The sequence below is a fragment of the Camelina sativa genome, chromosome 20 (assembly GCF_000633955.1).
Source record: "Camelina sativa cultivar DH55 chromosome 20, Cs, whole genome shotgun sequence".
In the NCBI taxonomy this organism is placed as follows: Eukaryota; Viridiplantae; Streptophyta; class Magnoliopsida; order Brassicales; family Brassicaceae; genus Camelina; species Camelina sativa.
The window spans coordinates 1911207-1936036 of record NC_025704.1 but is presented as its reverse complement, the minus strand read 5'-3'; the positions used below and the strand labels follow the sequence as shown (position 1 = coordinate 1936036).

General features: G+C 35.9%; 5 protein-coding genes, 1 long non-coding RNA gene and 1 pseudogene across 9 annotated transcripts; 4 read left to right on the top strand and 3 right to left on the bottom strand.

The window, feature by feature from the left end:
• Window positions 445-3696, top strand: LOC104768682 (calcium-dependent protein kinase 1-like). The gene is made up of 7 exons (XM_010492713.2): window positions 445-1345; window positions 1457-1600; window positions 1698-1850; window positions 2061-2176; window positions 2334-2501; window positions 2714-2938; window positions 3340-3696. Exons 1-7 carry the CDS (start codon window positions 445-447, stop codon window positions 3451-3453), a joined length of 1821 nt encoding a protein of 606 aa, XP_010491015.1. The 3' UTR covers window positions 3454-3696.
• LOC104768677 lies at window positions 4514-6374 on the bottom strand (annotated as a pseudogene).
• Window positions 8184-8924, top strand: LOC104772070. The gene has a single exon (XM_010496723.2). It carries the CDS (start codon window positions 8220-8222, stop codon window positions 8922-8924), a length of 705 nt encoding a protein of 234 aa, XP_010495025.1. The 5' UTR covers window positions 8184-8219.
• On the bottom strand, window positions 11267-14278 carry LOC104768678. Of its 3 annotated transcripts, XR_002036939.1 has the most exons (4): window positions 14077-14278; window positions 13867-13948; window positions 13435-13502; window positions 12331-13086 (listed from the first exon to the last, which is right to left on the bottom strand). It is a non-coding gene; the product is annotated as an uncharacterized LOC104768678 (long non-coding RNA). The 3 variants fall into 3 exon arrangements; XR_764278.2 differs by lacking the exons at window positions 12331-13086; window positions 14077-14278 and adding an exon at window positions 11267-11456 and having other exon boundaries at window positions 13867-14068; XR_764277.2 differs by lacking the exon at window positions 14077-14278 and having other exon boundaries at window positions 13867-14068.
• Window positions 16004-19951, top strand: LOC104768679. 2 transcript variants are annotated; one of them, XM_010492707.1, is made up of 5 exons: window positions 16004-16601; window positions 16839-16997; window positions 17086-17302; window positions 18215-18675; window positions 18754-19951. In XM_010492707.1, the coding sequence occupies exons 1-5, from the start codon at window positions 16248-16250 to the stop codon at window positions 19855-19857; spliced, it is 2295 nt and encodes a 764-aa protein (XP_010491009.1). In that variant the 5' UTR covers window positions 16004-16247; the 3' UTR covers window positions 19858-19951. The 2 variants fall into 2 exon arrangements, with proteins under 2 accessions (XP_010491009.1, XP_010491010.1); XM_010492708.1 differs by having other exon boundaries at window positions 17086-17404; window positions 18308-18675.
• LOC104768680 (charged multivesicular body protein 5) lies at window positions 20429-22337 on the top strand. Its single transcript, XM_010492709.2, has 7 exons — window positions 20429-20648; window positions 20925-21076; window positions 21157-21250; window positions 21344-21415; window positions 21505-21616; window positions 21761-21915; window positions 22172-22337. Exons 1-7 carry the CDS (start codon window positions 20580-20582, stop codon window positions 22223-22225), a joined length of 708 nt encoding a protein of 235 aa, XP_010491011.1. The 5' UTR covers window positions 20429-20579; the 3' UTR covers window positions 22226-22337.
• On the bottom strand, window positions 22482-24476 carry LOC104768681. Its single transcript, XM_010492712.2, has 7 exons — window positions 24313-24476; window positions 24143-24229; window positions 23728-23916; window positions 23468-23629; window positions 23334-23387; window positions 23052-23183; window positions 22482-22934 (listed from the first exon to the last, which is right to left on the bottom strand). Exons 1-7 carry the CDS (start codon window positions 24400-24402, stop codon window positions 22569-22571), a joined length of 1080 nt encoding a protein of 359 aa, XP_010491014.1. The 5' UTR covers window positions 24403-24476; the 3' UTR covers window positions 22482-22568.

Genomic DNA, 24830 nt, shown 5'->3' with positions numbered 1-24830 from the left:
ATTAAACTATCCCTTTTATTATTTTCCCACCCAACCCCCCAATTTATTTTTCTCATTCTTTCTCTTTTACTCTTCAGATCTCTCTCTTTGTCTAGGCGTGTTTTCTCTACTCTCTCTGTGTTTTGTTTGCTTGCATCCTTCTCCTTTCTGGGTTCGTCTCAAGTCACGATTTTTCCGATACCCTTTTCATCTTTCTTGCTATATTTCACCTCTGTATTATATATAAGCTCTGTGCTGTTTCCTTGGTCGTTATTGACCCAAGTAAGGTTCAACTATTGAATGCATTTGTTTGATGTCTGATGGTGTTCAAGAACTAAAAAGTCTTATGATAGGAAGGATTTGACTTTAGGGATGAGATTAGATTGTTTTCACAGGGTGTTGTGATTAGATCTTGATGCTATTTTTGGTGAAAGAGATTTAAGAGAAGCTTACGGGGGTATTTGGATGGGTAATACTTGTGTTGGACCAAGCAGAAATGGCTTCTTGCAATCTGTTTCAGCTGCAATGTGGCGGCCAAGAGATGGAGATGATTCGGCTTCCGTGAGCAATGGAGATATTGCAAGTAGACCTGTTTCAGGAGAGCTTCGATCTCCATTATCTGATGATGTCCAGAATAAACCTCCTGAACAAGTTACAATGCCCAAGCCAGGGGCTAACATCGAGACCAAGGACAGAGAGATTCGACCTGAAGTGAAGCCTGAAGTGCAAGAGGAGACAAAACCTGAGTCAAAACCAGAGACTAAGCCGGAGACCAAGCCGGAGGCAAAACCTGATCCTCCAGCTAAACCTAGGAAGCCTAAACACATGAAAAGAGTGTCAAGTGCAGGGCTTAGGACTGAGTCAGTGTTGCAGAGGAAAACTGAAAACTTTAAGGAGTTCTATTCCTTGGGAAGGAAACTTGGACAAGGGCAGTTTGGGACGACTTTTTTATGTGTGGAGAAGTCTACAGGGAAGGAGTTTGCTTGCAAGTCAATTGCTAAGAGGAAGCTGTTGACTGATGAAGACGTTGAGGATGTGAGAAGGGAAATTCAGATAATGCATCACTTGGCTGGTCACCCAAATGTCATATCCATTAAAGGAGCTTATGAGGATATTGTGGCGGTGCACCTGGTGATGGAGTGTTGTGCAGGTGGGGAGCTTTTTGATAGGATCATTCAACGCGGTCACTACACAGAGAGGAAAGCGGCTGAGCTTACTAGAACCATTGTTGGTGTTGTAGAGGCTTGCCATTCTCTTGGTGTTATGCATCGAGACCTCAAGCCCGAGAACTTTCTTTTTGTCAGTAAACATGAAGATTCCCTCTTGAAGACGATTGATTTTGGACTCTCAATGTTCTTTAAGCCAGGTATGCTTTCAATATTACTCATCTTAAACCTTCTAGATTTGGTCTCTTAACTTGAATGACATGATTCATGTTGGTCAATGGTTTTTGAAATCAATTCCTTCCTCTTTGCAGACGATATATTTACAGATGTTGTTGGTAGCCCATATTATGTTGCTCCGGAAGTTCTTCGAAAGCGTTATGGTGCTGAAGCTGATGTCTGGAGTGCTGGAGTGATTGTGTACATTTTATTGAGTGGAGTTCCCCCATTTTGGGCTGGTAAGGATTGTGTATATCATATTTAGATAAGAGATTTGTCACCTGTCGTAATTAGTCTCTGAACAAAATCTTTGATTATTTTTTCTTGAACATTCAGAAACCGAACAAGGTATCTTCGAACAGGTCCTCCACGGTGATCTTGACTTTTCGTCAGATCCCTGGCCGAGCATATCTGAAAGTGCAAAAGACTTAGTGAGGAAAATGCTTGTCAGAGATCCCAAGAAAAGGTTAACTGCCCACCAAGTATTATGTAAGTTATCTTGATTTGAAACCTTCCTCTTTCGGTTAGAGCGTTACGATTCTCTTTCTATTAGTTCCATTGAGCATAGATTTCAATGGTCCTACATAAGTTAAGTGTGCCGTCTCACAGCCATTTAATAATGAAGTTTCCAAATACATTGTCATGTAGAGTTCGTTTGTGCCACTGTCCTATTTCTTATGAAGTTGTGCTTCCTCTCAGGTCATCCATGGGTACAAGTCGATGGTGTGGCTCCAGACAAACCTCTAGATTCTGCTGTTCTGAGCCGTATGAAGCAATTTTCTGCGATGAACAAGTTCAAGAAAATGGCTCTTAGAGTAAGCGGTTTTTCAATGCTAATCAAAATTAAAACCATATGGAGAACAAGTTACTGTGATAAACATAAGATAGTTGCTTGTTACCTTCTCTTCTTCTTGTTATGTTGAAAGAAAGAAACGATGCAGATTAAGTTGCTCTCTTTATGCCTTCTTGCAGGTCATCGCTGAGAGCTTATCTGAAGAAGAAATAGCTGGCTTGAAAGAAATGTTTAATATGATAGACGCGGATAAGAGTGGTCAGATAACTTTTGAAGAACTGAAAGCAGGACTAAAACGAGTAGGGGCAAACCTCAACGAGTCTGAAATTCTCGACTTGATGCAAGCTGTAAGCTTTAACCCCCTTGCTATTTTGTTATTCGAAAATGAAGGTCCCTATATACCTGCAAATCTATTTAATCCACTGTTTTCCCTAAATATAATTGTGAAATGGGCTTGTTATAATCCAAAATTACTCTGCTGGTTCTGGTTATATACTTTTGTGTTTTTGCTAGGATTTGCAATTAATCTGGTATCTCTCTCATGTCTTATATAATTTAGGCTGATGTAGACAACAGTGGAACAATAGACTACAAAGAGTTCATAGCTGCAACATTGCATCTAAACAAAATAGAGAGAGAGGATCATTTGTTTGCCGCCTTTACATACTTTGACAAAGATGGGAGTGGCTATATCACGCCAGACGAGCTTCAACAAGCTTGTGAGGAGTTTGGTGTTGAGGATGTCCGCATAGAAGAACTGATGCGCGACGTTGATCAAGACAATGTAAGCTCCCTACACCTTTTATCATCTCATCCTAATTTTCATAGGACTTGAATACTTCTCAACAATGATCAGATTTGAATGGATTATGTATCATTCCACTCATAGGAATCTCACGTATATGATCCTCTTGAATCCTTGCATTGTTGAAAATAGTGAGAATTACACTATCCTATTAGAGACCTTCTCTCTGAAAGACTCAGCTGATTGAGTATGATTCTTGTTAAACGTAGGGGAATAGTAGAAACTCTCGTTGAGAAACAGTGAAGTAAACCAATGTGTTGTAACCAATGTTGAAATCGGTTTTGGATTGATATATTGGAACCTATGAGGAATTCTTCAACAACTTATGAAACTCTTGTTGAGTGTTGATAATGTTGAACAACTGAATTGTTGTTTTGCAGGACGGGCGAATAGACTACAACGAGTTTGTGGCGATGATGCAGAAAGGAAGCATTACAGGAGGTCCTGTGAAGATGGGTCTAGAGAAAAGCTTTAGCATTGCTCTAAAACTCTAGTTCCAGTATATTCAAATTACAAAACTAGAGCCCAAGACAAGAGTTTCTGATATTATATGATGATTGTGTTGAAGACAAAATGCACAGCCAAGATTCTCTTTTGCCCTCTTTTGGATTCTCAATCTTTTGGATGAGGTTTTTTTGTCTTAGACTTTGTTTTGGACACTTTGTTGTAATGTGTACTTCTTGAGCATATATAGGCTTCTTCTAACATTCTAGCAGAGTGATCTAGTTTCACAATGACTCAGGGATTAAAACAAGTCTAACGGTACTCTCTACGATGGACATCTTCGTGATTGCAATGATTAATATACATAGAGCATACAAGATTAAAATACTTGAACAGAAAACATAAAAGTCTAAATGTTTTTATTGTAATTATTAATAACTTCAGTTTTTTTGTAAATACTAGATTCCACAAGAATCGCCTCCAGGTCCGCCAAATGTGAACAAAATGGAATCTTTGAACGGACGGCGGCGTTTTTTACCATCTTTTAAACCATAACATTTGTTGTTGTCTAATAGTTTTTCCAACTTAAATTTGTCACTTCCCTTGACCTTAAATTTAGAGTCTACTATTTCAAGGAGTTTAACGCGTGCCGACTCATTTTCATCTTCAGATGGTAGATGACCATTACCCATTGGTGGACTTTTGCCGGAAGGGGAAGCTTGGACTGCTCCTCCAACTCCAACCTCATCAACACTTTTATCTATAAGATCAAATAGTTCTTTTGGCCAGTAACCAACATGTATATCTGGTGCATTGATTTTTACATTTGTTACCCACCAATTTCCAAAATTTTGATCCTTCAATAGATTATAAACAAATTAAAAAAAAAATTAATCACCATGTTATATTTGATATAGTACAATACTAATGTTCCCTCTATTTTTTATATTTGTTACTAGACGAATACTAGTGTATGACATAATACGTTACTCCCTGCACAATAAGACCTACTTTGAAGCCAAAAACTCGCACGTCACTACATTCAACATATCGATTCTAAAGTAGCATCACCTTTAGAAAGTAGCGATCAACTTCTTAAACACAGATAAAAAGTCTCATAAAACAATCTTTAATTTCAGACTACAAACAGGGTTCCACAACAACAAACATAGGGTTTTCAAGATACTTAAACATCGTAAACACAACATAAAGTCTCATAAAACATTCTTAATACAGGACCAACAAACAAGTTCCACAACTAGCATAAAAAATCTCCGGATACTTACCACGATCTCAGGCTCTTGTTTAGTTAATAGAAAAGCGAGGCATACAGAAGTCAACAAGCAGTAATGTTCGCTGAGACTTGTCGCCACCATTAAACCGGAGTGGCCTACTTTTCACAGCAACTTTGACAAATGAGGTCTTCTTCTTGTAGCATATTTGAACAGTCGCAACATCCTTTCCATTGATCCTCGCCGCTTCAACAATTATCACATCTCTAAGCCCAACATATCGAGTTCCCTTACCTGACGGGCCGTCGTAAATTCCCTAACACACAAGAAAAAACTAAACAAGATTAGATCTAAACTTTGTCATTAATCACTGAAAGTTTTGAAATTTAACTTAACGACACTTTACCTTCTCTCCAAGATTACTATCGAACTCTGGACTGAAGACATGCAGTCTTGCTCCCACCGGTTGTTGCGTAGCCAGCTCAAGTGCTTCATCCCAATTTGTAGCCTCAATCACTTCTCCTTTCATGGGAACGCGAGGGATCTGACAAGCAAATGGGGGAACCTTGGACACACATCCCAAATGAGCCCAATGTTCTCTTCTCGGTAGCCCTTTCTTAAAAGCAAGTTCAAACAGTCTTTGACAGTGAGCTGACAGCGTTGTCGATCCACTTTTCCCTGCCCATGTTCCTTCTTGGACCAAACATTTTCAGCCAAGTACCGAAGTATGTTTTCGGGAGTGTACTGACAATGTGGTTGATCCTTTTCTCCCTCCACTTCTTCCTTGCCAACATTATCCACCAAATACTGAGCTGAGTACTGAGTAAGCTCAGCGTCGAGTTTGGAGAAAACCCGTGCAGAGCTAATCAGACTCACAGCTATCAAAGCTGCAGATTGAGATGCATCTGCAAGACAGCAAAAAAAAAAGATGAAATGTTGTAGTCAGTTCATATGAATCTTTAGACTGAACCTGTTAAAAAAAAACTAAAAACGAGAGTTAACAATCACTTAAAACCAAACCAAATCATAGTTTCTTATCAATGATCCAAAAAGAATGAAGTAATATTCTCAAAGATTCAAGATTTTGATAATTATTACCGTAATCATCTTGCGCATTGCTTGCTCGTACACAATCCGGATGACAGACGCCAGCCGAGCTTGAAAGCGTTTGCAAAAACTCATCCATCTGTGATTACAAACTTATCCCTGTTTTTGTTTTGAAGTAGAAACAAGCAGAAGAAGAAATATTCACAAATCCAGCAGAAGAGAATAAATATGTAAAGCAAAACCAAAACAAGACCTAAGTAGCTAAAAGCTTAAACATGGTTTGGTTTCAAGTTTTGACATACAAAATCGTCGAACGAGAGAGAAGCTTTTAGACTAAACCAAACTTAGCGTTGGTTGATATGTTCCTTTTAACAAAGCATAACTCTTAACCTAAATAAGGAAGATTCTGCATCATTTCATCTAAGAAAGAAGAAAGAAAACAAAAGTTAAAACCCTAAATCGTAACTGTTCACTAATCGCAGCTGAGAAAAGGCCAAATCACAAAAAGCAGAATCCGTAACAAAACCTAAAAAAAAAATGCAACTGATGAAGAAACAATGGAGAGAGAAAGCTACCGGATGACACAGAGAAGACGAGAGAATCAGGAGGAGACCAGTTCGCAAATCGCCGCTCAGCTCGTTGTAGACAACAAAATCAGAGAGTGTTCGCACAACTCTCAAAGCCCCCTCGCGGATCCCTAAATCAGCTTAGTCCCCCTAAAACGACGTCGTTTTCAAACTTTATGTTCTAATCCTCTACACGACGTCGTTAAACAGTGTCAAAACGATGTCGTTTATGATTGCCAATGTTAAAAGTCTTGAAACGATTTCAACGCCTTTAAATTAAAAACCAGTAATCAAGTTCTCATTTTCTATCATGTAAAGTTGATAAAAGATGTATGAACCTTCAAAACAAGATTTGGTGGCATATAAAAAGAACCAAATTAGTTGTACTTGAGATGACACGACAAGACATAGTTTCATTACCATTTTGATCATAACAGTATAGGTAGATTGATTACAGATCGTAAACTACAATTTAGTTGAATTGTAAAATCAAACCAAGAGTTATTACATTATTATTATTATTATTACTAGGACTCTGACCCCTCGCGATATCGCAGGAGAAGTATTTGGCAATTGATTCTGCATAGCCTTTACAAACGTTATTCTTGTCTGTAAAAGTAAATTCGAAGAGTAGAAAAAAAACACTAATCTAGACATTCCACTAATTACAAACATTACTAGAGAAATAAAATAAGACAATGATTTATTTGTGGTCTGAATTATAATTACTGAATCTTGCTGAAATAATTATAAAGTAATGTACAGATGTCGCTAAATTTGGTCACTGAAAATAATAGCCACCAAACTTTCTAATCTTAAACTCGTATTTATTTGAGATCTTTATTTTCCATTAAGATAATTTATTATGTGTGTGGTAAGGAAAAACAAAGGATCCAGCTTGTAATCAAAAAGTGATAAGGAATAGCTTATGTTGTCTAGCACCCAACAGTTCACTTTTCATTTTTTGGTCAGATTTCATCAGTTCACTATAAATCATCTATCTTTATACTTCAAAGAACAAAACTACAGAGCTGTGTTGTAGTTTTTTCCACTAGTCGACGAGCTTATCTTATTTGTTGTTTAATACTATGAATTTTTAGCTAGTTTAGTTTAATTTTTTTTTTGTCAACATAAAAACAATTTAGCTAGCTTAATTTAATTATACCTAACTTACTTTATTCAGGAAAATGTAGAAGTGGGTCTCACAATTAAGTTTTTTTTTTCTCCAATAATAAAATAATTTAAGGCGTGCGTATGTATGTTGTTGACATCAAAAAGTGCTCATTTTTTTGGGGGATACGACTTTTTAATTTATAAATTACAAAATTGGTTTTATTTAATAAAATGGTTAAATTGTCTATTTCAAAACTACTGCGTACGTCTCTATCTATCTTTAAATCTCCTAATTCCAGTCCACAAAACGTGATCATGATTAACTGTATCACAAAGTTCTATTTGTGTTTGGTTCTAATTGTTCTAAAGCAAATATGTTTGGTTCTTGTTTAAAGCAATATGTTTTTATTACTTTTTAAATAATAAATATTCTTCTTTTTGTACTTTTTATTAGAAAACCATAATATACAATTTATTAGTAACACTTTTAATAAACACACACATATATATACATATAAACATGCAATCTATAAAAAAACACAATCGAACCAAAAAAACCTCAAATTATTATAAAGTGTACGTGTCTATTATTAGTTAACTCTTGAGACCGCCAAAGAAGTACACATCACATAAGAAATGATTTATAATTTTATTTTCCATTACAAAAGAAGTAAAAAAACAAAAGAGGATCATCATGGGAGCATGAGTTAGTGTAGGGACTATTAACTTTAAGGCAATGGCATATGTAAGACCTTAGTTGCAGTGATGGCAAACTGGTTAGGATCCAACAGAGACATAATCCCAACAAGGTCAGAGTTTGACAGTCTTATCCGAGAAGGATCATCAGAGTGGAGAAACATGTGTGAAAACGAGGAATACAGGGAACGGTTTCCAGACAAACATTTCGATCTGGAGACAGTTCTACAGGCAAAAATCAAATCAATCTGTGTAGTCCCTGAGAAATCATTCATCAGATTTTTCCATCCAGAGGAAGAAGAAGGAAAAGAAGACGCTAATCTAGATTTTCTCAAAGGTGTAATGTCCTTTGACAGTATCTGGGAAGAGATCATGAAACAAGAACTAGAAGAGTCGGCAAGTGAGGCTGTGATCTACATTGTGAGCTGGAATGATCATTTCTTCGTACTCCTCGTGAACCATGATGCTTATTACATCATAGACACGCTTGGAGAGAGGCTCTATGAGGGTTACAACCAAGCTTATGTCTTGAAATTTGACAAAGATGCAGAGATCCAAAGATTAGTACCCGTCAAGGACAACAAAGACGTCCTAGAAAACAAGAAACAAGGTGGTAAGGACAAGTATGAGCAATCCGAAAGATCAAAAGAATCAGAAGAAGAACAAGAAGAAGTAATGTGTAGAGGTAAAGAGTCATGTAGAGAGTATATAAAGAGCTTTCTGGCGGCGATTCCAATTCAGCAAGTGAAAGCTGATATGAGGAAAGGACTGGTTTCATCTTTGTTATGTAAGACCGGAGAGATTCTCCAGCCTTTTGGCTTAAGTTCCAAAGCTGAGCGTCTGTCACCGCAGTTTCGATTAGGCTAGAATACTGCTTGACGAACGAGGTCGACAGCTCGGTAAAGTTTGTTATGGAGCCAGCTGCTAAAGATGCGAACCAAAGCAGTACCGGTCCATTAAATGTTTCTGCGAACAGCTTGCAGTACCCAGCGTCTGCTTCGTGGGGCTCGAGGTCCACCCGGCTAGCTGTCAGCAGGAAAGTCTTGAGATGATTGGTCGGATCTCCTTTTCCCTCGTAGCTCGAGAACTTAATTTTGCCAGTATCCTTGATGCGGACCCGGGCTATTTGATCGGAAAAAGGAGTTCGCCTCGACTCCTCGATCACTCGAAATATGTCTGGAGCAGAAGTGGTTGCACTGTGCATCACAGACCGCATGTCCCGGATCTCACTCTGCATGCGGAAGATCTCGGGATTGGTAGCATACCCCGAAGTCGAAATGTTTCCATCAACGGGGAGAGGAAGGCGGACCGGGACCTCAGAAGGTCGGACGACGCTGGGCTGCAGCGGAGTGTGGCCACTACCAACCAGCGGCGGCGCTGCTTGCGTGTTGGTCTGAGGTGGGAAAGAATTTCCCGGAGTGGCATCTGTTGCTGCCACCTGCGAGGTGGAAGGTGGAGTCACACCGGAGAAATCCAAAGCGCGTCGACGTGGGTTTTGGTCAGTGGACAGGAGATCGACCCGATCGGCGTACGCGCGGTGGGAGGCTGAGAGGTCTGCTACGGACGTCGTAACTTCCTCCAAACGAGTGGAGATTTGACCCTCCAAGTTGTCGAATCGTTCAGTGAGAGCGGCGGAGGCGGCTTGCTGACGGTCGGACTTTTCGGACAAGTCCTGCAGGAGCTTCTGGATCACCTCCAAGGATGCCTCATTGGGAGAGCTGGTTGCCATAGCGGTGGTTGTGTGAAGCGTACTTGCGTATGAAGTCGGAACTAACGAGAGTCAGGCGATAACTCCCCTCCTTCTAACGCCAAATGTGAGAACTGAGAATGAGCTTCTCCTTCCGAAGTGATTTAATTTGTGGAGGAGCTTATCGCCGTAAAACAGTTCCGAACTGAATTGAGAGAATTTGAGAATTTGAACTTGTATTGCTATTGCTGGAAAAAATATTCGATCCCTTAAAACTGACCCCCCCCTTACATATTTATACCGACCAATTTATTACTAAATTAATGCGCCATTAATAGGACGCGATTTGCGCGGACTAATTAATCCTCTTGAATGCGGGAATCTTTGACCTGGACCGAACTGCGAACTGACCAGCACGAAACATCTCCGCGCTCTCTTCCTTTCTCCGGGCCTGATGGGCCGATCACTAATTCGCTCTTGGCCCAGTAGACTAGCCCGGCCTAGGCCCTCTTGCCTATTGCCCGAGATGGTAGATCGTGGGTACAACAGTTAGGACTTAGGATTTAATAGCTGAAAAATTTATGAATTAGGACATACCTAACTTTATTTCTTACACTTTAAACACCTAAAAAGAGTATTATCATCCTTCATGAACATTAAAAATCTTATCTTTCACATGGATTGGACAAAATATTATACTATTAGCTATAAGATCTCTAATTAATTAACATTAAAAACCTAATTCAGGTTCGGATCCTTTCCGAGACAACCCAAAAAAGAGAAAAAAAATAAAGAAGATGGTGTATGAATTTGGTAATTCTGATTAGGAACAGAACAATTTCATATGACAGAGAACATGTGTCGAAATAATTGGTATAAAATAATTAATGCGAGATAGATACATATATTAAAGTCGTATTTTGTGAGTTTGTGATCGAGATTTAAAGAGATCCTCTAGAGTCTATTATAGATATGAATCATGCTACTGGCTGCGATTTAAAGAACATTGTGGAAACAAAATTATTAGACAATCTAGTCAAAACCTACTCATCATTCATATAGTTGACAAAAAGTTTATCTTACTATATTATTTAAGCAATCCTTTAAATCTTTAACCCTATATTGTGTAAAATATTACACAATATACCACTGTATATTAATACCAAAATATAATATCTACAAAATGGTTACCCTAATTAATAGCTATTTCAAATTACCTTTTATATATAAAATCGTAAAATAAAATTGTTACAAATAACTAATTACTAACAGTAAATTAAAATTACAAAAAATAATAATATAATATATATTATAATAAGAAATTTTATAACCCAAGCCCATACAACAAAAGTATTATATATTTTGCAGACAAAATCAAAATGCTATTCAACACCCCAAGTGATATATAGCATAAGAACTAACATGATTTAACAACACAGAGGTATTTTCTTTGTTGTATACATGATCATAATGTTAATGAACACCACAAGTGATATATAACATACAGATTTATATAAGTGTATGATTAAATAGAGACTGCATCTATTTAACCGAATAGTCGTACAACAATAACATAGTACATTTGTTTCCTATCTATACATTACAAAAATACATTACAAAAATACAAAAATAAGATCATCTATCACACTATGAGATCATAGCAGATTTCCGAAATCCCACCAAAATAGAATTCTTCAAACCTAAACAACAACCTGAACAAAAAAATCAGAATACAATCCCGCAACTACACAACTAAGATTCTCATTTCAACATTAACATGATCTGAATTTTGATATCTAGAAAANAATGTTGCTAAGGAACATAGATCCTACCGGAGGTCTAATGAATGAAACAAGACTACAAATAACTCAAATGGCTGAATTTGTGATCGAGGCTATAGTTATAACTGGTGATCGTGTAGGGGATAAAGTAGTCATTCCTAGGTTGTTGATAATACCATCGGATACAAGATTGCCTTTCAAGATGAGGAGAAGACAGTTGCCAATTTCAGTTGCATTTGCGATGACAATCAACAAAAGTCAGGGGCAGTCTTTGGAGAATGTAGGATTGTTTTTACCTAGACCAGTATTTTCACATGGCCAGCTCTATGTTGCTATATCTAGGGTTACATCAAGAAAAGGATTGAAAGTATTGATACTTGATGAAGATGGAAAGCCACAGAAGAAAACTATGAATGTAGTGTTCAAAGAAGTTTTCCAGAATATTTGTTAATCAGACAGAAATCAGCTTCAGCCATTTTCGACTTATAAGTTAAGGTGCTCATGCGTGATTTCACTCTTATTTTGATTCTTTTAAATTTCAGACTTTAATAATACATTTTCACATTTGAAACAGGATTTGGATCTTCCTCAAGCTTATGAGAAGTTTTTAAAGAATTGGATGTTAGCAGTTTTCGTTACATCTATTTGTTATTTAATAATAGTATAGGTTTCTTCTATACAATAAATAAGGGGTTCTTAAAAACATTTTGATAATTAGGATGTTCTGGCAATTTGAAAAACTGTTTTTCGTATTCTATGGANTCATAGTTATTATCATTTTCGTGTAGGGGATAAAGTAGTCATTCCTAGGTTGTTGATAACACCATCGGATACAAGATTGCCTTTCAAGATGAGGAGAAGACAGTTGCCAATTTCAGTTGCATTTGCGATGACAATCAACAAAAGTCAGGGGCAGTCTTTGGAGAATGTAGGATTGTTTTTACCTAGACCAGTATTTTCACATGGCCAGCTCTATGTTGCTATATCTAGGGTTACATCAAGAAAAGGATTGAAAGTATTGATACTTGATGAAGATGGAAAGCCACAGAAGAAAACTATGAATGTAGTGTTCAAAGAAGTTTTCCAGAATATTTGTTAATCAGACAGAAATCAGCTTCAGCCATTTTCGACTTATAAGTTAAGGTGCTCATGCGTGATTTCACTCTTATTTTGATTCTTTTAAATTTCAGACTTTAATAATACATTTTCACATTTGAAACAGGATTTGGATCTTCCTCAAGCTTATGAGAAGTTTTTAAAGAATTGGATGTTAGCAGTTTTCGTTACATCTATTTGTTATTTAATAATAGTATAGGTTTCTTCTATACAATAAATAAGGGGTTCTTAAAAACATTTTGATAATTAGGATGTTCTGGCAATTTGAAAAACTGTTTTTCGTATTCTATGGAAATTTTTTTATATTTCACAGAACAGTTTTCAAACTGATTATTATGACTTGGGTTATACTAACTGAAAACACGGTAGCAAACCTTCATGTACGTACCTTTTTTACAGTCAACTGAGTCCATTTCCATAGATTTGTTTCACGAATTAGCACATCCTGCATTATGACAAAATTGTTAAAAGTTATTATATAATGATAGATGAAATTAATTTAAATCTATAAATATATCTATCAAATAGTGGCAAACTATAATGAAAGAGACAAATACATAAGTTTAATATAGAACTGCAGAAACTGAACCTATGCATGCCATCTTATAAAACTGTTTGAAGAGATATTTGCTTATATTTGAAGTTATTTCTGGATATATGATTTGTTCTCTTTAAGGTTAATTCTGTTTAACAACTCTGATCTAAACACAAATATTTATGAATTCAAACAAGAACATAACCGAATTAACACTAAACAATAAGGAAATTTGATCAGATATAGATTACTACTTACGTTTCTTATAAGAGGAGGTTGCATACTTCCACGCTATCATTCAAAGCACCAAACAAACTTAGTATGTCCTGCAAATTAATACATGTCAAGAAGAAATATATAATTTGTAAACCAAAGAGACAGAGTTGTGAAGCAAAATTTGTGTATAAGCTGTAATAATACAATAAGAGATTTACAAATTCAACAAATTGTCGTCATTGTATTATTAATTTCACTACGGTTCATAATCCTTTAAATTAGGGAAATGAAAAATTTTGAATTGAAAATTTTAAACAATAATTATTAGATTGTATCCACGATTTCTACTGAACAACTTTAGACAATTTCTAATTCTATTACATGGATAAGAATCTTTCTAAAGCTAATTACAGATACTTTGTTCAGAAAAAAAAAAAACCTTATTACAGATAATGTAAATCGGATAAGACTGACCTTATCTTAAATCCAACAGATTTCTCTCCTGATCCAGCATCAACGGATTGCTTCGCTTGATTCGATTAAATTTGTGTATAAGCTGTAATAATACAATAAGTGAAAAACAAATTAATCAAACTGTCGTGATTGAATTATTATAATTTCACTACGGTTCTTAATTCTTCAAATTAGGGAACTGAAAAAATTTGTAAATCGGATAAAACTGACCTTTATCTTAAATCCAACTGATTTCTCTCCTGATCCAGCATCAACGGATTGCTTCACTTGATTCGATTAGATATTATCGGTTGGAAAACAAATCAAAGTTTTTGAAATTGAAAAAGTATCGATTGATTCGATTAGGTTTCGCAGGGAGCAGACGAAGAGATAGACTTTCTTTGTTTTCTGATTATGCGGCTGACGGAAAAAACAAGAGTATACGAATGTGGGCTGTGTACTGGGCTTAGCTAAAATTCAATATACTGTATTAATATAATCTGTTAATTTCCCTTATGGATAGTATATGGGCCATTCAAAGTGATTTGAGATCACAGTAAAACATATAATTTATTCACTTTAAAATTACATTGACAACTAAATTAATCTACATGTTATACTTTGGGTTAAAACTTTGTTTATGATGACAATAAAACTAATTAACCACTTACACTTAATTACACTACATGCTAATTCTAATTCATATATAGTCCAACATATGTACTTTCTATATATATCTTTTTTTTTAAAAACAATTAGTTCTATAAAATGATTCAAAATGTCACTATACAACAATATATTATATAAAAACCCAAATAATTATAATCATATACTTCCAAAAAAAAAAGAATTATTCTCCCGCGCTACCAGCGCGGGTTATTATCTAGTTTCTTCTATTATATAGTCAAAAGAAATAATTTTGGTATAGCTTTAAATATATATATATATATATATTTTTTCTTTTTTGACAACAATAAAAAAGATTAACTCATGAAAGCCAATTGGTAAAGTGACTACTAAATTCAGCCATTCAAATACAACTTGACTCACAAAAAAAAATGACCGTTTTTTACTATTTATAGAATTTATTGGTTTTATCTACAATTTAATATATTTATATATCCATATGATTATATGAACAATATCTATAAACCTTAGAGGGGGTTATTGGTTTAGGATTTTGAAAGAATTTTAATGACTTTAAAAGTTATGTAAAATATGTTGTTATTCAATCAAGACTTTTTAAAACTCTTTAAAAATTTGGTGTTATTGGTTGTGGATTTGTAAAAAGTTATCTAAAATCTTGATAAATCTAGTGTTATTGGATTAAAAGTCTTATAAAGTCATTAAAAGTTTTATGTTATTCAATTAAAACAAAAGAATCATGGATTGTTAATGAATTCAAATTTTGTGTTATTGGTTTAGGATTTTATAATATTTCTTTCATAACAAAAGTCATGAAAACTCTTTCATCAAATATAAAGATTTTGAAAGATTTTATGAAATATTTTACAAGATTAGGAAACACAAATCAGCAAGATTTAAAATAACTTTCTAAACAATCTCTTATAGAATCCTTCATTTTTACTTTCTAATTTTCTATAATTTTAAAAATCAGCAAGATTTTTAAAAACACAAAGTCATTAAAATTCTTTCTCAATCCTAAACCAATACCTCCCCTTTAATTACACACCTAACCTTAAATCTGCTGGATTGAAATCAAAGATTTAATTAATTTCTCGAAATATAATTAATTGAAATCGTAGTTTTCAGATACGAATATACCAAAACAAAACGTCAGCACACAATTAACACCAATTAATTTGTTTTTTTTTTTTTGACAATCAATTAATTATATTTTCTCAACTGTTAGTAAGAAAAAAAACAAGAAGACTTTTTGCACCTAGAACGTGGATACAAAGACGAATGCTCCATCCTCTGTTTCACCTGCTCTAAAAAAAAAATCATTTTTCTACACCGTCGTTATTAAATAAATAATTAATTAATTTATAATGTCAAACTTTATACAGTAATGTGTATCATCATTTAAATAAAAATAATCTAACTGTATTAATTAATTAATTAATTATTAATCACCAATTTTATATTGCCGTCCTTCTCTCTCTCTCTATCTCTATAAGGGTTGACTCTAAAAAGAACCAAACGCAGAGTTCCTTCTCTCTCTTACTAGACTCTCTCTCTCTCTATCTCTATCTCTTTCTTCAAATTTCAAATATTTTTGAGTCTGAATCACCAAATCCTCCATGCCCATCTCTTAAAGTCTGATTCTTTCTTCCTCAAATCTCGATTACTCCAGTACCCTTCTTTTTTTCTTCTAAAGATTCGTTCTTATCCCCAAATCTTTTTAGGCTTTGGTTGTAGCCCACTTGTATCGTTTTTGTATGGTTGTGAAAATGAAACAGATCATGCGGTGGCCACCGTGGCCTCCTCTCTTCGCCGTTAAATTCGACGTGATCGTCGTTGTTCACAAGATGGAAGGGTTGTTGGATTCTTCCGATGGTGATGCCGATGATACTGGTGGGACGACGAGGAAGAGACCTGTGGTTGAGATTAAGTGGAAAGGTCCTAAATCGGTTACTCTTAAACGCTCCCTCGTACGGAATTTAACCGAAGAAGGTGGGTTTCGCGGTGACGGCGTCGTTGAGTGGAACGAAGAGTTTAAGAGGGTTTGTGAATTCTCTGTTTACAAGGAAGGATCGTTTCTTCCATGGCTCGTTTCTTTCACTGTCTTCAATGTTAGTCTCACTCTCTCTCTCTCTCTCTCATCTTTTTTTAGAATCGTTGACTCTGATGTATAAAGGTTGTACCTTTGCTTAGGTCCTCTGTAATTTAGCTCCAATGTTAAATTGGGGATAAGTCTATGGTCTTGATTGGGCATTTAGATTCTGTGTATATGCGTTGTGATTTTGGGATTTGTTGTTATGCAAAGTAAATTCTCAAAAGCTAAGTGTTTGGGACCGGTTGTTATGTAGGGACTGAATCAAGGATCAAAGGAGAAAGTTCGTAGCTTTGGAAAGGCATCACTGAACATTGCAGAGTACTTTTCATTGATGAAAGAAGATGATGTTCAAGTCAAAGTCCCTCTGAAGAGTAGTGGCTCATCATCATCTGTGCGAAGTCCATGTCTTCATGTGCGTTAGTGATATTTTACTTATATGTCTGAGTTTACTGTTGTTTTCATTTCTCTAACCGCAGGTTTTCAACTTTTGATGTTTTCAGATATCCCTTCAGTTTGCACTTAAAGAATCATTACCTGAAAGACAGAGATCTGCTCTTCCTGTTCTATGGTCTCCTCTTTCTACTGAAGCTGAGAAAGCCGAGTCTGTTGTAAAAGTAGGCCTGAGAAAGATGAAATCCTTCAACCATTGCATGTCTAATCCCCACGCATCGGAAAAGGAGTGTGAGAAAGATGGAAGCAGCGGAAGTGGAAGTGAAGGAAAGAGTCCAGAGAGGAATCTTGATTCTGACTCTACTTATCCTTTTGACACTGATTCTCTAGATGAAGGTGATGCCGCGGATGAATCTGAAGAGAATGAAAGCAGCGTAGCTGATCCGGTTAATTACAAAACACTTCGATATGCTAATTGGGCTAGAGGCTCGTTTCATGCTGACACAAACCCTGAAGACGAGGATTTGATATATTACACCCACCGCAGTCCATTAGCAGAGACAGGACATTGTGGTAACGAGGTTTCGAATGATGTAGTAATCTTGGAGCAGACGAAAGGACAAATGTCTAAGAAGAGAATGTTATCTTGGAAGAAGAGAAAACTCAGTTTTAGGTCTCCTAAACAGAAAGGCGAACCTCTTCTTAAAAAGGATTGTCTTGAAGATGGTGGTGATGATATCGATTTTGACCGCAGACAACTGAGCTCATCCGATGAGTCTAACTCTGATGTAAGTACATTTACTACGTTTAGTTCTTGGTTTTCTTACTTTATTATATCTTTAACTCTTGGATTGATTCTCTTGCAGTGGTATAGGTCTGATGATTCAATCAAGAAACCATTATCTCAGTTTGGTGATGATGATTTCGTTGTTGGTAGTTGGGAAACCAAAGAGATTATAAGCCGTGATGGGCTGATGAAACTCAGGGCTCAAGTATTTCTCGCATCAATCGATCAGAGAAGCGAGAGAGCTGATGGAGAAAGCGCATGCACAGCACTAGTTGCGGTGATGGCAAACTGGTTAGGATCCAACAGAGACATAATCCCAACAAGGTCAGAGTTCGACAGTCTTATCCGAGAAGGATCATCCGAGTGGAGAAACATGTGCGAAAACGAGGAGTACAGGGAACGGTTTCCAGACAAACATTTCGATCTGGAGACAGTTCTACNTGGAAGTGAAGGAAAGAGTCCAGAGAGGAATCTTGATTCTGACTCTACTTATCCTTTTGACACTGATTCTCTAGATGAAGGTGATGCCGCGGATGAATCTGAAGAGAATGAAAGCAGCGTAGCTGATCCGGTTAATTACAAAACACTTCGATATGCTAATTGGGCTAGAGGCTCGTTTCATGCTGACACAAACCCTGAAGACGAGGATTTGATATATTACACCCACCGCAGTCCATTAGCAGAGACAGGACATTGTGGTAACGAGGTTTCGAATGATGTAGTAATCTTGGAGCAGACGAAAGGACAAATGTCTAAGAAGAGAATGTTATCTTGGAAGAAGAGAAAACTCAGTTTTAGGTCTCCTAAACAGAAAGGCGAACCTCTTCTTAAAAAGGATTGTCTTGAAGATGGTGGTGATGATATCGATTTTGACCGCAGACAACTGAGCTCATCCGATGAGTCTAACTCTGATGTAAGTACATTTACTACGTTTAGTTCTTGGTTTTCTTACTTTATTATATCTTTAACTCTTGGATTGATTCTCTTGCAGTGGTATAGGTCTGATGATTCAATCAAGAAACCATTATCTCAGTTTGGTGATGATGATTTCGTTGTTGGTAGTTGGGAAACCAAAGAGATTATAAGCCGTGATGGGCTGATGAAACTCAGGGCTCAAGTATTTCTCGCATCAATCGATCAGAGAAGCGAGAGAGCTGATGGAGAAAGCGCATGCACAGCACTAGTTGCGGTGATGGCAAACTGGTTAGGATCCAACAGAGACATAATCCCAACAAGGTCAGAGTTCGACAGTCTTATCCGAGAAGGATCATCCGAGTGGAGAAACATGTGCGAAAACGAGGAGTACAGGGAACGGTTTCCAGACAAACATTTCGATCTGGAGACAGTTCTACAGGCAAAAATCAGACCAATCTGTGTAGTCCCTGAGAAATCATTCATCGGGTTCTTCCATCCAGAGGAAGAAGAAGGAAAAGAAGACGCTAATCTAGATTTTCTCAAAAGTGTAATGTCCTTTGACAGTATCTGGGAAGAGATCATGAAACAAGAACCAGAAGAGTCGGCAAGCGAACCTGTGATCTACATTGTGAGCTGGAATGATCATTTCTTCGTACTCCTGGTGAACCATGATGCTTATTACATCATAGACACGCTTGGAGAGAGGCTCTATGAAGGTTGCAACCAAGCTTATGTCTTGAAATTTGACAAAGATGCAGAGATCCAAAGATTAGTACTACCCGTCAAGGACAACAAAGACGTCCTAGAAAACAAGAAACAAGGTGGTAAGGACAAGTCTGAGCAAGCCGAAAGATCAAAAGAATCAGAAGAAGAACAAGAAGAAGAAGTAGTGTGTAGAGGTAAAGAGTCATGTAGAGAGTATATAAAGAGCTTTCTCGCCGCGATTCCAATTCAGCAAGTGAAAGCTGATATGAAGAAAGGACTGGTTTCATCTTTGCATCACCGTCTTCAGATAGAGCTTCACTACACCAAACAGATTCATCATCATCAGATTGAATCCTCTGAAAATGTGTCTGAAGCTGCAGTGTCTGTGACAGTGGCTTGGTCGTTGGCGAGCCAATTCAGCAATAATGGTGGGTTTGGCTGCGAGATGGCTGAGCTTTTGGGTGTAAAAGTTTAAAAAGAGAAAGTGTATAGAGAAAAGGAGTTAACTTTTGTTTGACTTTTTTTGGTGTTCATAATTTTGTATTTTTTTGTTTTTATTTTCTGGCTAATTTTGATGTTCATAGTTACAAACTTACAATAATGTTTTGGCTTTCTTCAGTTTGACCAAAAATAAAATAATAAAATTAAATGTTTTTCTTTGAAGATAGACTTTTCTTCCTCTCTGTGTAATTTAGAATTTTAGACTGATAAAAATAAATTCTTTATAGGAAAATAATAATAATAATAAAGTTAAAAAGGAAATCAATGTGGACGAATTTATCTGCGGATTATATCGCTTTTTATTTACCATTCATTAGACGTAATCCGCAGTGGTACAGTCCAAAGGAAAAAGAGACAAAACCAATGTGAACCAACTGCGGACCGCTTTTGCATACAAATAAAGTTTCGATTTGTCCACAGCAGTCTATTATCCACCTTAAAAATAAAGCGGTTCAAACCGCAGATAGATTTCGCCGCCTGGACCGCAGGTACCATTCAGACCTATAAAAAAAGAAAAAGAAAAAAAGTTAAAAAAGAAATCAATCGATAAATACGAAATTAAGTGAAAAAACATGTCCGATTGAATCTGCTTTTGTCATCGAGAAGGCTTTTTTGTATCTCTGTAGCTCTCTCTGCTCTGCTCTCTAATCATCTGATAGTAATAGCGCAGATTAATTTTGTTGAGGAAGGAGAAAGATGAAGAGAATCTTTGGTGCGAAGAACAACAAAGAGCCTCCACCGTCTATTCAAGATGCCTCTGATCGGGTTCCTCCTCCTCTCTCTCTGCTTTAATCTAGAGCTTTTTTTTGTCTCGAATTCGTTTTGGTAGTAGAATGTTGGAGAATTACGGATTTGTTTAGGGTTTCGAACTTCGATAGCCGTCGATTTCTGGGTTTTTATTGATTTCAGTCAGCTTTGGGAGTTTCGGATTTGTGTTTTAGATGAAACTGCTTTGGGGTTGGATCATAGATGAACAACTTTGAAGAAGAGGCTACTACTTAGGTGTTGATTCCCTAGTTTTGATGTGTTTTTGTGTTTCAGATCAATAAAAGAGGAGAGTCAGTGGAAGAAAAAGTAAAGAGGCTTGATGCTGAGCTTTGCAAATACAAGGAACAGATCAAAAGGACTAGACCTGGTCCTGCTCAAGAAGCTATCAAAGCTCGTGCTATGAGAGTTCTCAAGCAAAAGAAGATGTCTGTCTTTTGTTTTCTCTGCTATTAGCCTATTAGTGTTTGTGTGTGTGTATGTACCAACTGTTACTGTTTTGGTTTAGGTATGAAGGGCAACGTGACATGCTCTATAATCAGACTTTTAACCTTGATCAAGTTTCTTTTGCTGCTGAAGGTCTCAAAGATGCTCAACAAACTGTATGTCTCTCGATTTATTGAACCCGAAAAATCTGGATGTGTTTCTTGATTATGAATATCGTATGATTCTTGATGTACATGATTTTTTTGCAGATGACAGCGTTAAAATCTGCTAACAAGGAGTTGAAAGGAATGATGAAAACCGTCAAGATTCAAGATATAGATGTATAGCTTGGTTTCTTATTCAAGAATCTCTCTTGTCTTTGCTTTCTAGATATTGTTTTGATTATGAAATTATGTTTTGTATGACACAGAATTTGCAAGATGATATGATGGACTTGATGGATGAGAGTTCTGAGATTCAAGAGACACTGGGTAGGAGCTACAATGTTCCTGATGACATTGACGAAGATGACCTCATGGGCGGTAAGTTCTTCCTCTTGTGTTGTTTTGGACTACTCTCTTTGTCCTTCACATTTTCTTAGAAATCCACTTTTTGCTGCTTGGGATCGGTAAAAAATATTGCCCTGTGTTTCCTCTTACACTTTTTGAATGGGTTTGTGGTTTCAGAGCTTGATGCTCTAGAAGCTGACATGGGAAATGAGACTGAAGCAGACGGTGTGCCTTCTTATCTCCAACCCGATAAACAACCGGATCTTGCTGATGAACTCAACTTACCTGCAGCACCAATGGGGCATACAGGCGCTCCACCTGGACGAGCTCAAGTGAGTGTCCTCTAACTTTGTTCTTTTTAGTTTTGTTCGCAGATATGCACATCCTCCAATGAAACACTTGTCTTAGTTATAGAGAAAGTTATTAGAGAGCTTGTCTTGTCTTCATTTCCACCTTTTGCATCATTACAAAAACATTGATAATGTTTTAATTTGCATACGTTTTTTACACAATAATAATACTCTCTGCATACTATGTGGAACTTGGATACGTATAGCTGATTTGTGATGATGTTGTGATGATGAACAGGCTGAGGATGAATGGGGATTACCGGCAGTACCACGTGCATCACTTCGGGGCTAAAATTTCGTTTTTTTCACACCTCTTTGTGTGCATAAATATTCATCTCCAGCTACTTCTATTGTGAATTCCATCTTATGGTTTATTAAGCGCATATATCTTCTGATATACTTGATTTCGATATCAAAATCTCTCTTTGCTTTGAAACTCTTTTTCACCATGCTTAACTTCACAGATCCATCACGTGCATTCCGTCCTAATCAAATACATATGTCTACAACAGCATCGCAGCGTTGGTTAGGATTTAAAGTTTGTTGAATATTTCGAGAAGTTGAACGAACATGAAACATGAAGTCCAAATTATTTAGGGGTTATAATAATCAAATACATAGATTTTACTATAATATTAGATTCCACATGAAGCTCCTCCAGGTCCACCATATGTGAACAACATTGGTTTCTTTCTTCCACCTTTTAAGCCATAACATTTATCGTTGTCTAATAATTTTTCTAACTTGTATTTACCACTTTCCTGGATCTCAAAATTGGAATCCAAGATTTCAAGTTTTCTGACGCGTGCCGACGCATTGTCATCTTCAGTTGGTAGATGGCCGTTACCCATTGGAGGGCTAACACCAGAAGGAGAAGCTTGAACTATTCCTCCAACTCCAATCATGTCTACACTATTACTTATAAGATCAAACAATTCTTTTGGCCAATAACCTATTCGTTCATCTGCTTCGGTTATCCACCAATTTCCTGATTCTTTATCCTTCAATAAATATCAAAAGTCGAAAATACACACTATGTTAATATTTAAGGCTAGAGAAGTATAGTACATATGTTACGTGACCTCAAGAAAAAGAAAGAAAGTATATATATTGTTTACCTGTGCGATACTAAAATATATACCCTCTTCCCCTTTGGGATCATAAGGTAAAGGTCCACTTAAAACATCAGTTTTTGACACTTGAACAAAACCACGACATATTGTATTGTAACAACCGGCTCCATTAGCTCCCTGTTATTATTTTGTCTGAATATATTAATATAAATTATGCGATTATTAACAATAATTCACATATCAACTTTTCATTTGTTAAAACGGTATACCACATATCATGATGTTATTAAAAACATGAAAAGTGTATATATGTGACAATAGATATACCTTCCAATACCCATAACTCCATGTCCGTCCATCACCGAATAATTTTGGATTTACCTAGGAGTCAAATTAGTGAATTCTAATCTTTATAATAATTTAATTTAAATAAAATAAAATAATATCAACATTGAATTTACCATCCAACCAGCTTGGATAAAGTTAACTTTGTTGTTAACTCCACTGCCTACATATATGCTAGCATACGAAGCTTGGTCTTTACTAATGTTCAAATTATGCATACTCATCCAAGCTGCCAAACCATGGTAAGGACCTTGGCCTTGTGATCTTACTCCAGCAATCTCCAAATTTTCAAAAATGATAATACGCTTATCTTATCATAAAACATTATCAAAATATGCATATTTTGCAAATCAAAATTTTAAGTGAATTCTCTTACATGTGTCCCATGACTTTCGACGGTAAACGGGTTAAAATGTTTTTCTGTCCAATATTGAGCATTTGCGACATATTCTTTCGTATTTCTGAGTATAGGAACTGTTCCACTAGGACACTCAATGATTTTTTTTCTTTCACCTCCAGTTTTAATTTGTTTTTTCGGTTTGGAGATTGAGAAAGATGGTTCAAGCTGCTCAAAAAATACATAGGTATATGATATATGAGTGAGGTTTTTCACAAAACCAAATTAGATATTATCTTTTTTCTCTTTTTCATAAAACTAAAATCAAATTTGATATGGGATGACCATGAGTATACATGTTATTCTATACAACAAAAGATGCATAGTCCAAATTGAATAAGGTTAACAAGATGACAAAAACATGTATTTTAAAAGATAGTTTGATGAACAATACCTGAATTTTATGGTTTTTGAGTAGTGGATGACTCAATGAAGGTTGTTTATATATATCCACACAATCATATATGGTATTCTTATTTAACTGTGAAAAAAAATTATAAAATAATCTACAAATATTATTTTAAGATTTGGATGTGTGTATATAGGATTCTTCTTTCAATTTACCTTGAAGGATTTCAAATCTCTCACAGTTTCTCTAGATTGAACTACATAAACTATGAGTATGAACGCAACAAGTTTCAGAACAAAATCCATGAATTGAAAAGATAAATATTCGGTTGCTCAAAAAAACAAAAAAAGATAAATATTCTAGAATTTTTCTTACTACTTTTTTTTCTTGTTAAACTACAATTTTACACCTAAATATCTAAGGTATTTATAAGTGTTTTCAGTTTTTTCTTTCTTTCTTATTTATGATTTTTATTAATAATCATAAATGTAAATAATAAATACTGACACTTTTCTCTGTATACATACATCATACTTTTTTAATAAGACATTTGTCCACTTTGCTTTTAAAAGATATAATATATATTAAACACTTTCATGTTCTGAATAGTTTTTTGGCAAATCCTCTCTATTAGTATTTACAAGTTTTAATTAAAAGAGCCTAATTTTCAAACTTATATATATATATATATAAGTAATTCCTCTTTATTGGTCCATTAGTGACTTAACTTTAT

Coding starts and splice junctions, on each gene's coding strand:
- LOC104768679 (XM_010492708.1), top strand. CDS start 16,248: ATGGTTGTGAAAATGAAACAGATCATGCGGTGGCCACCGTGGCCTCCT. Junction 16,998..17,085: donor TGCGAAGTCCATGTCTTCAT/GTGCGTTAGTGA, acceptor TGATGTTTTCAG/ATATCCCTTCAGTTTGCACT. Junction 18,676..18,753: donor CCGATGAGTCTAACTCTGAT/GTAAGTACATTT, acceptor ATTCTCTTGCAG/TGGTATAGGTCTGATGATTC.
- LOC104768681 (XM_010492712.2), bottom strand. CDS start 24,402: ATGGATTTTGTTCTGAAACTTGTTGCGTTCATACTCATAGTTTATGTA. Junction 23,630..23,727: donor TCGAAAGTCATGGGACACAT/GTAAGAGAATTC, acceptor GAAAATTTGGAG/ATTGCTGGAGTAAGATCACA. Junction 23,388..23,467: donor TTATCCAAGCTGGTTGGATG/GTAAATTCAATG, acceptor TTTGACTCCTAG/GTAAATCCAAAATTATTCGG.
- LOC104768682 (XM_010492713.2), top strand. CDS start 445: ATGGGTAATACTTGTGTTGGACCAAGCAGAAATGGCTTCTTGCAATCT. Junction 1,601..1,697: donor AGTTCCCCCATTTTGGGCTG/GTAAGGATTGTG, acceptor TTGAACATTCAG/AAACCGAACAAGGTATCTTC. Junction 2,177..2,333: donor TCAAGAAAATGGCTCTTAGA/GTAAGCGGTTTT, acceptor GCCTTCTTGCAG/GTCATCGCTGAGAGCTTATC.
- LOC104768680 (XM_010492709.2), top strand. CDS start 20,580: ATGAAGAGAATCTTTGGTGCGAAGAACAACAAAGAGCCTCCACCGTCT. Junction 20,649..20,924: donor TTCAAGATGCCTCTGATCGG/GTTCCTCCTCCT, acceptor TTTGTGTTTCAG/ATCAATAAAAGAGGAGAGTC. Junction 21,077..21,156: donor GTTCTCAAGCAAAAGAAGAT/GTCTGTCTTTTG, acceptor GTTTTGGTTTAG/GTATGAAGGGCAACGTGACA.
- LOC104772070 (XM_010496723.2), top strand. CDS start 8,220: ATGTGTGAAAACGAGGAATACAGGGAACGGTTTCCAGACAAACATTTC.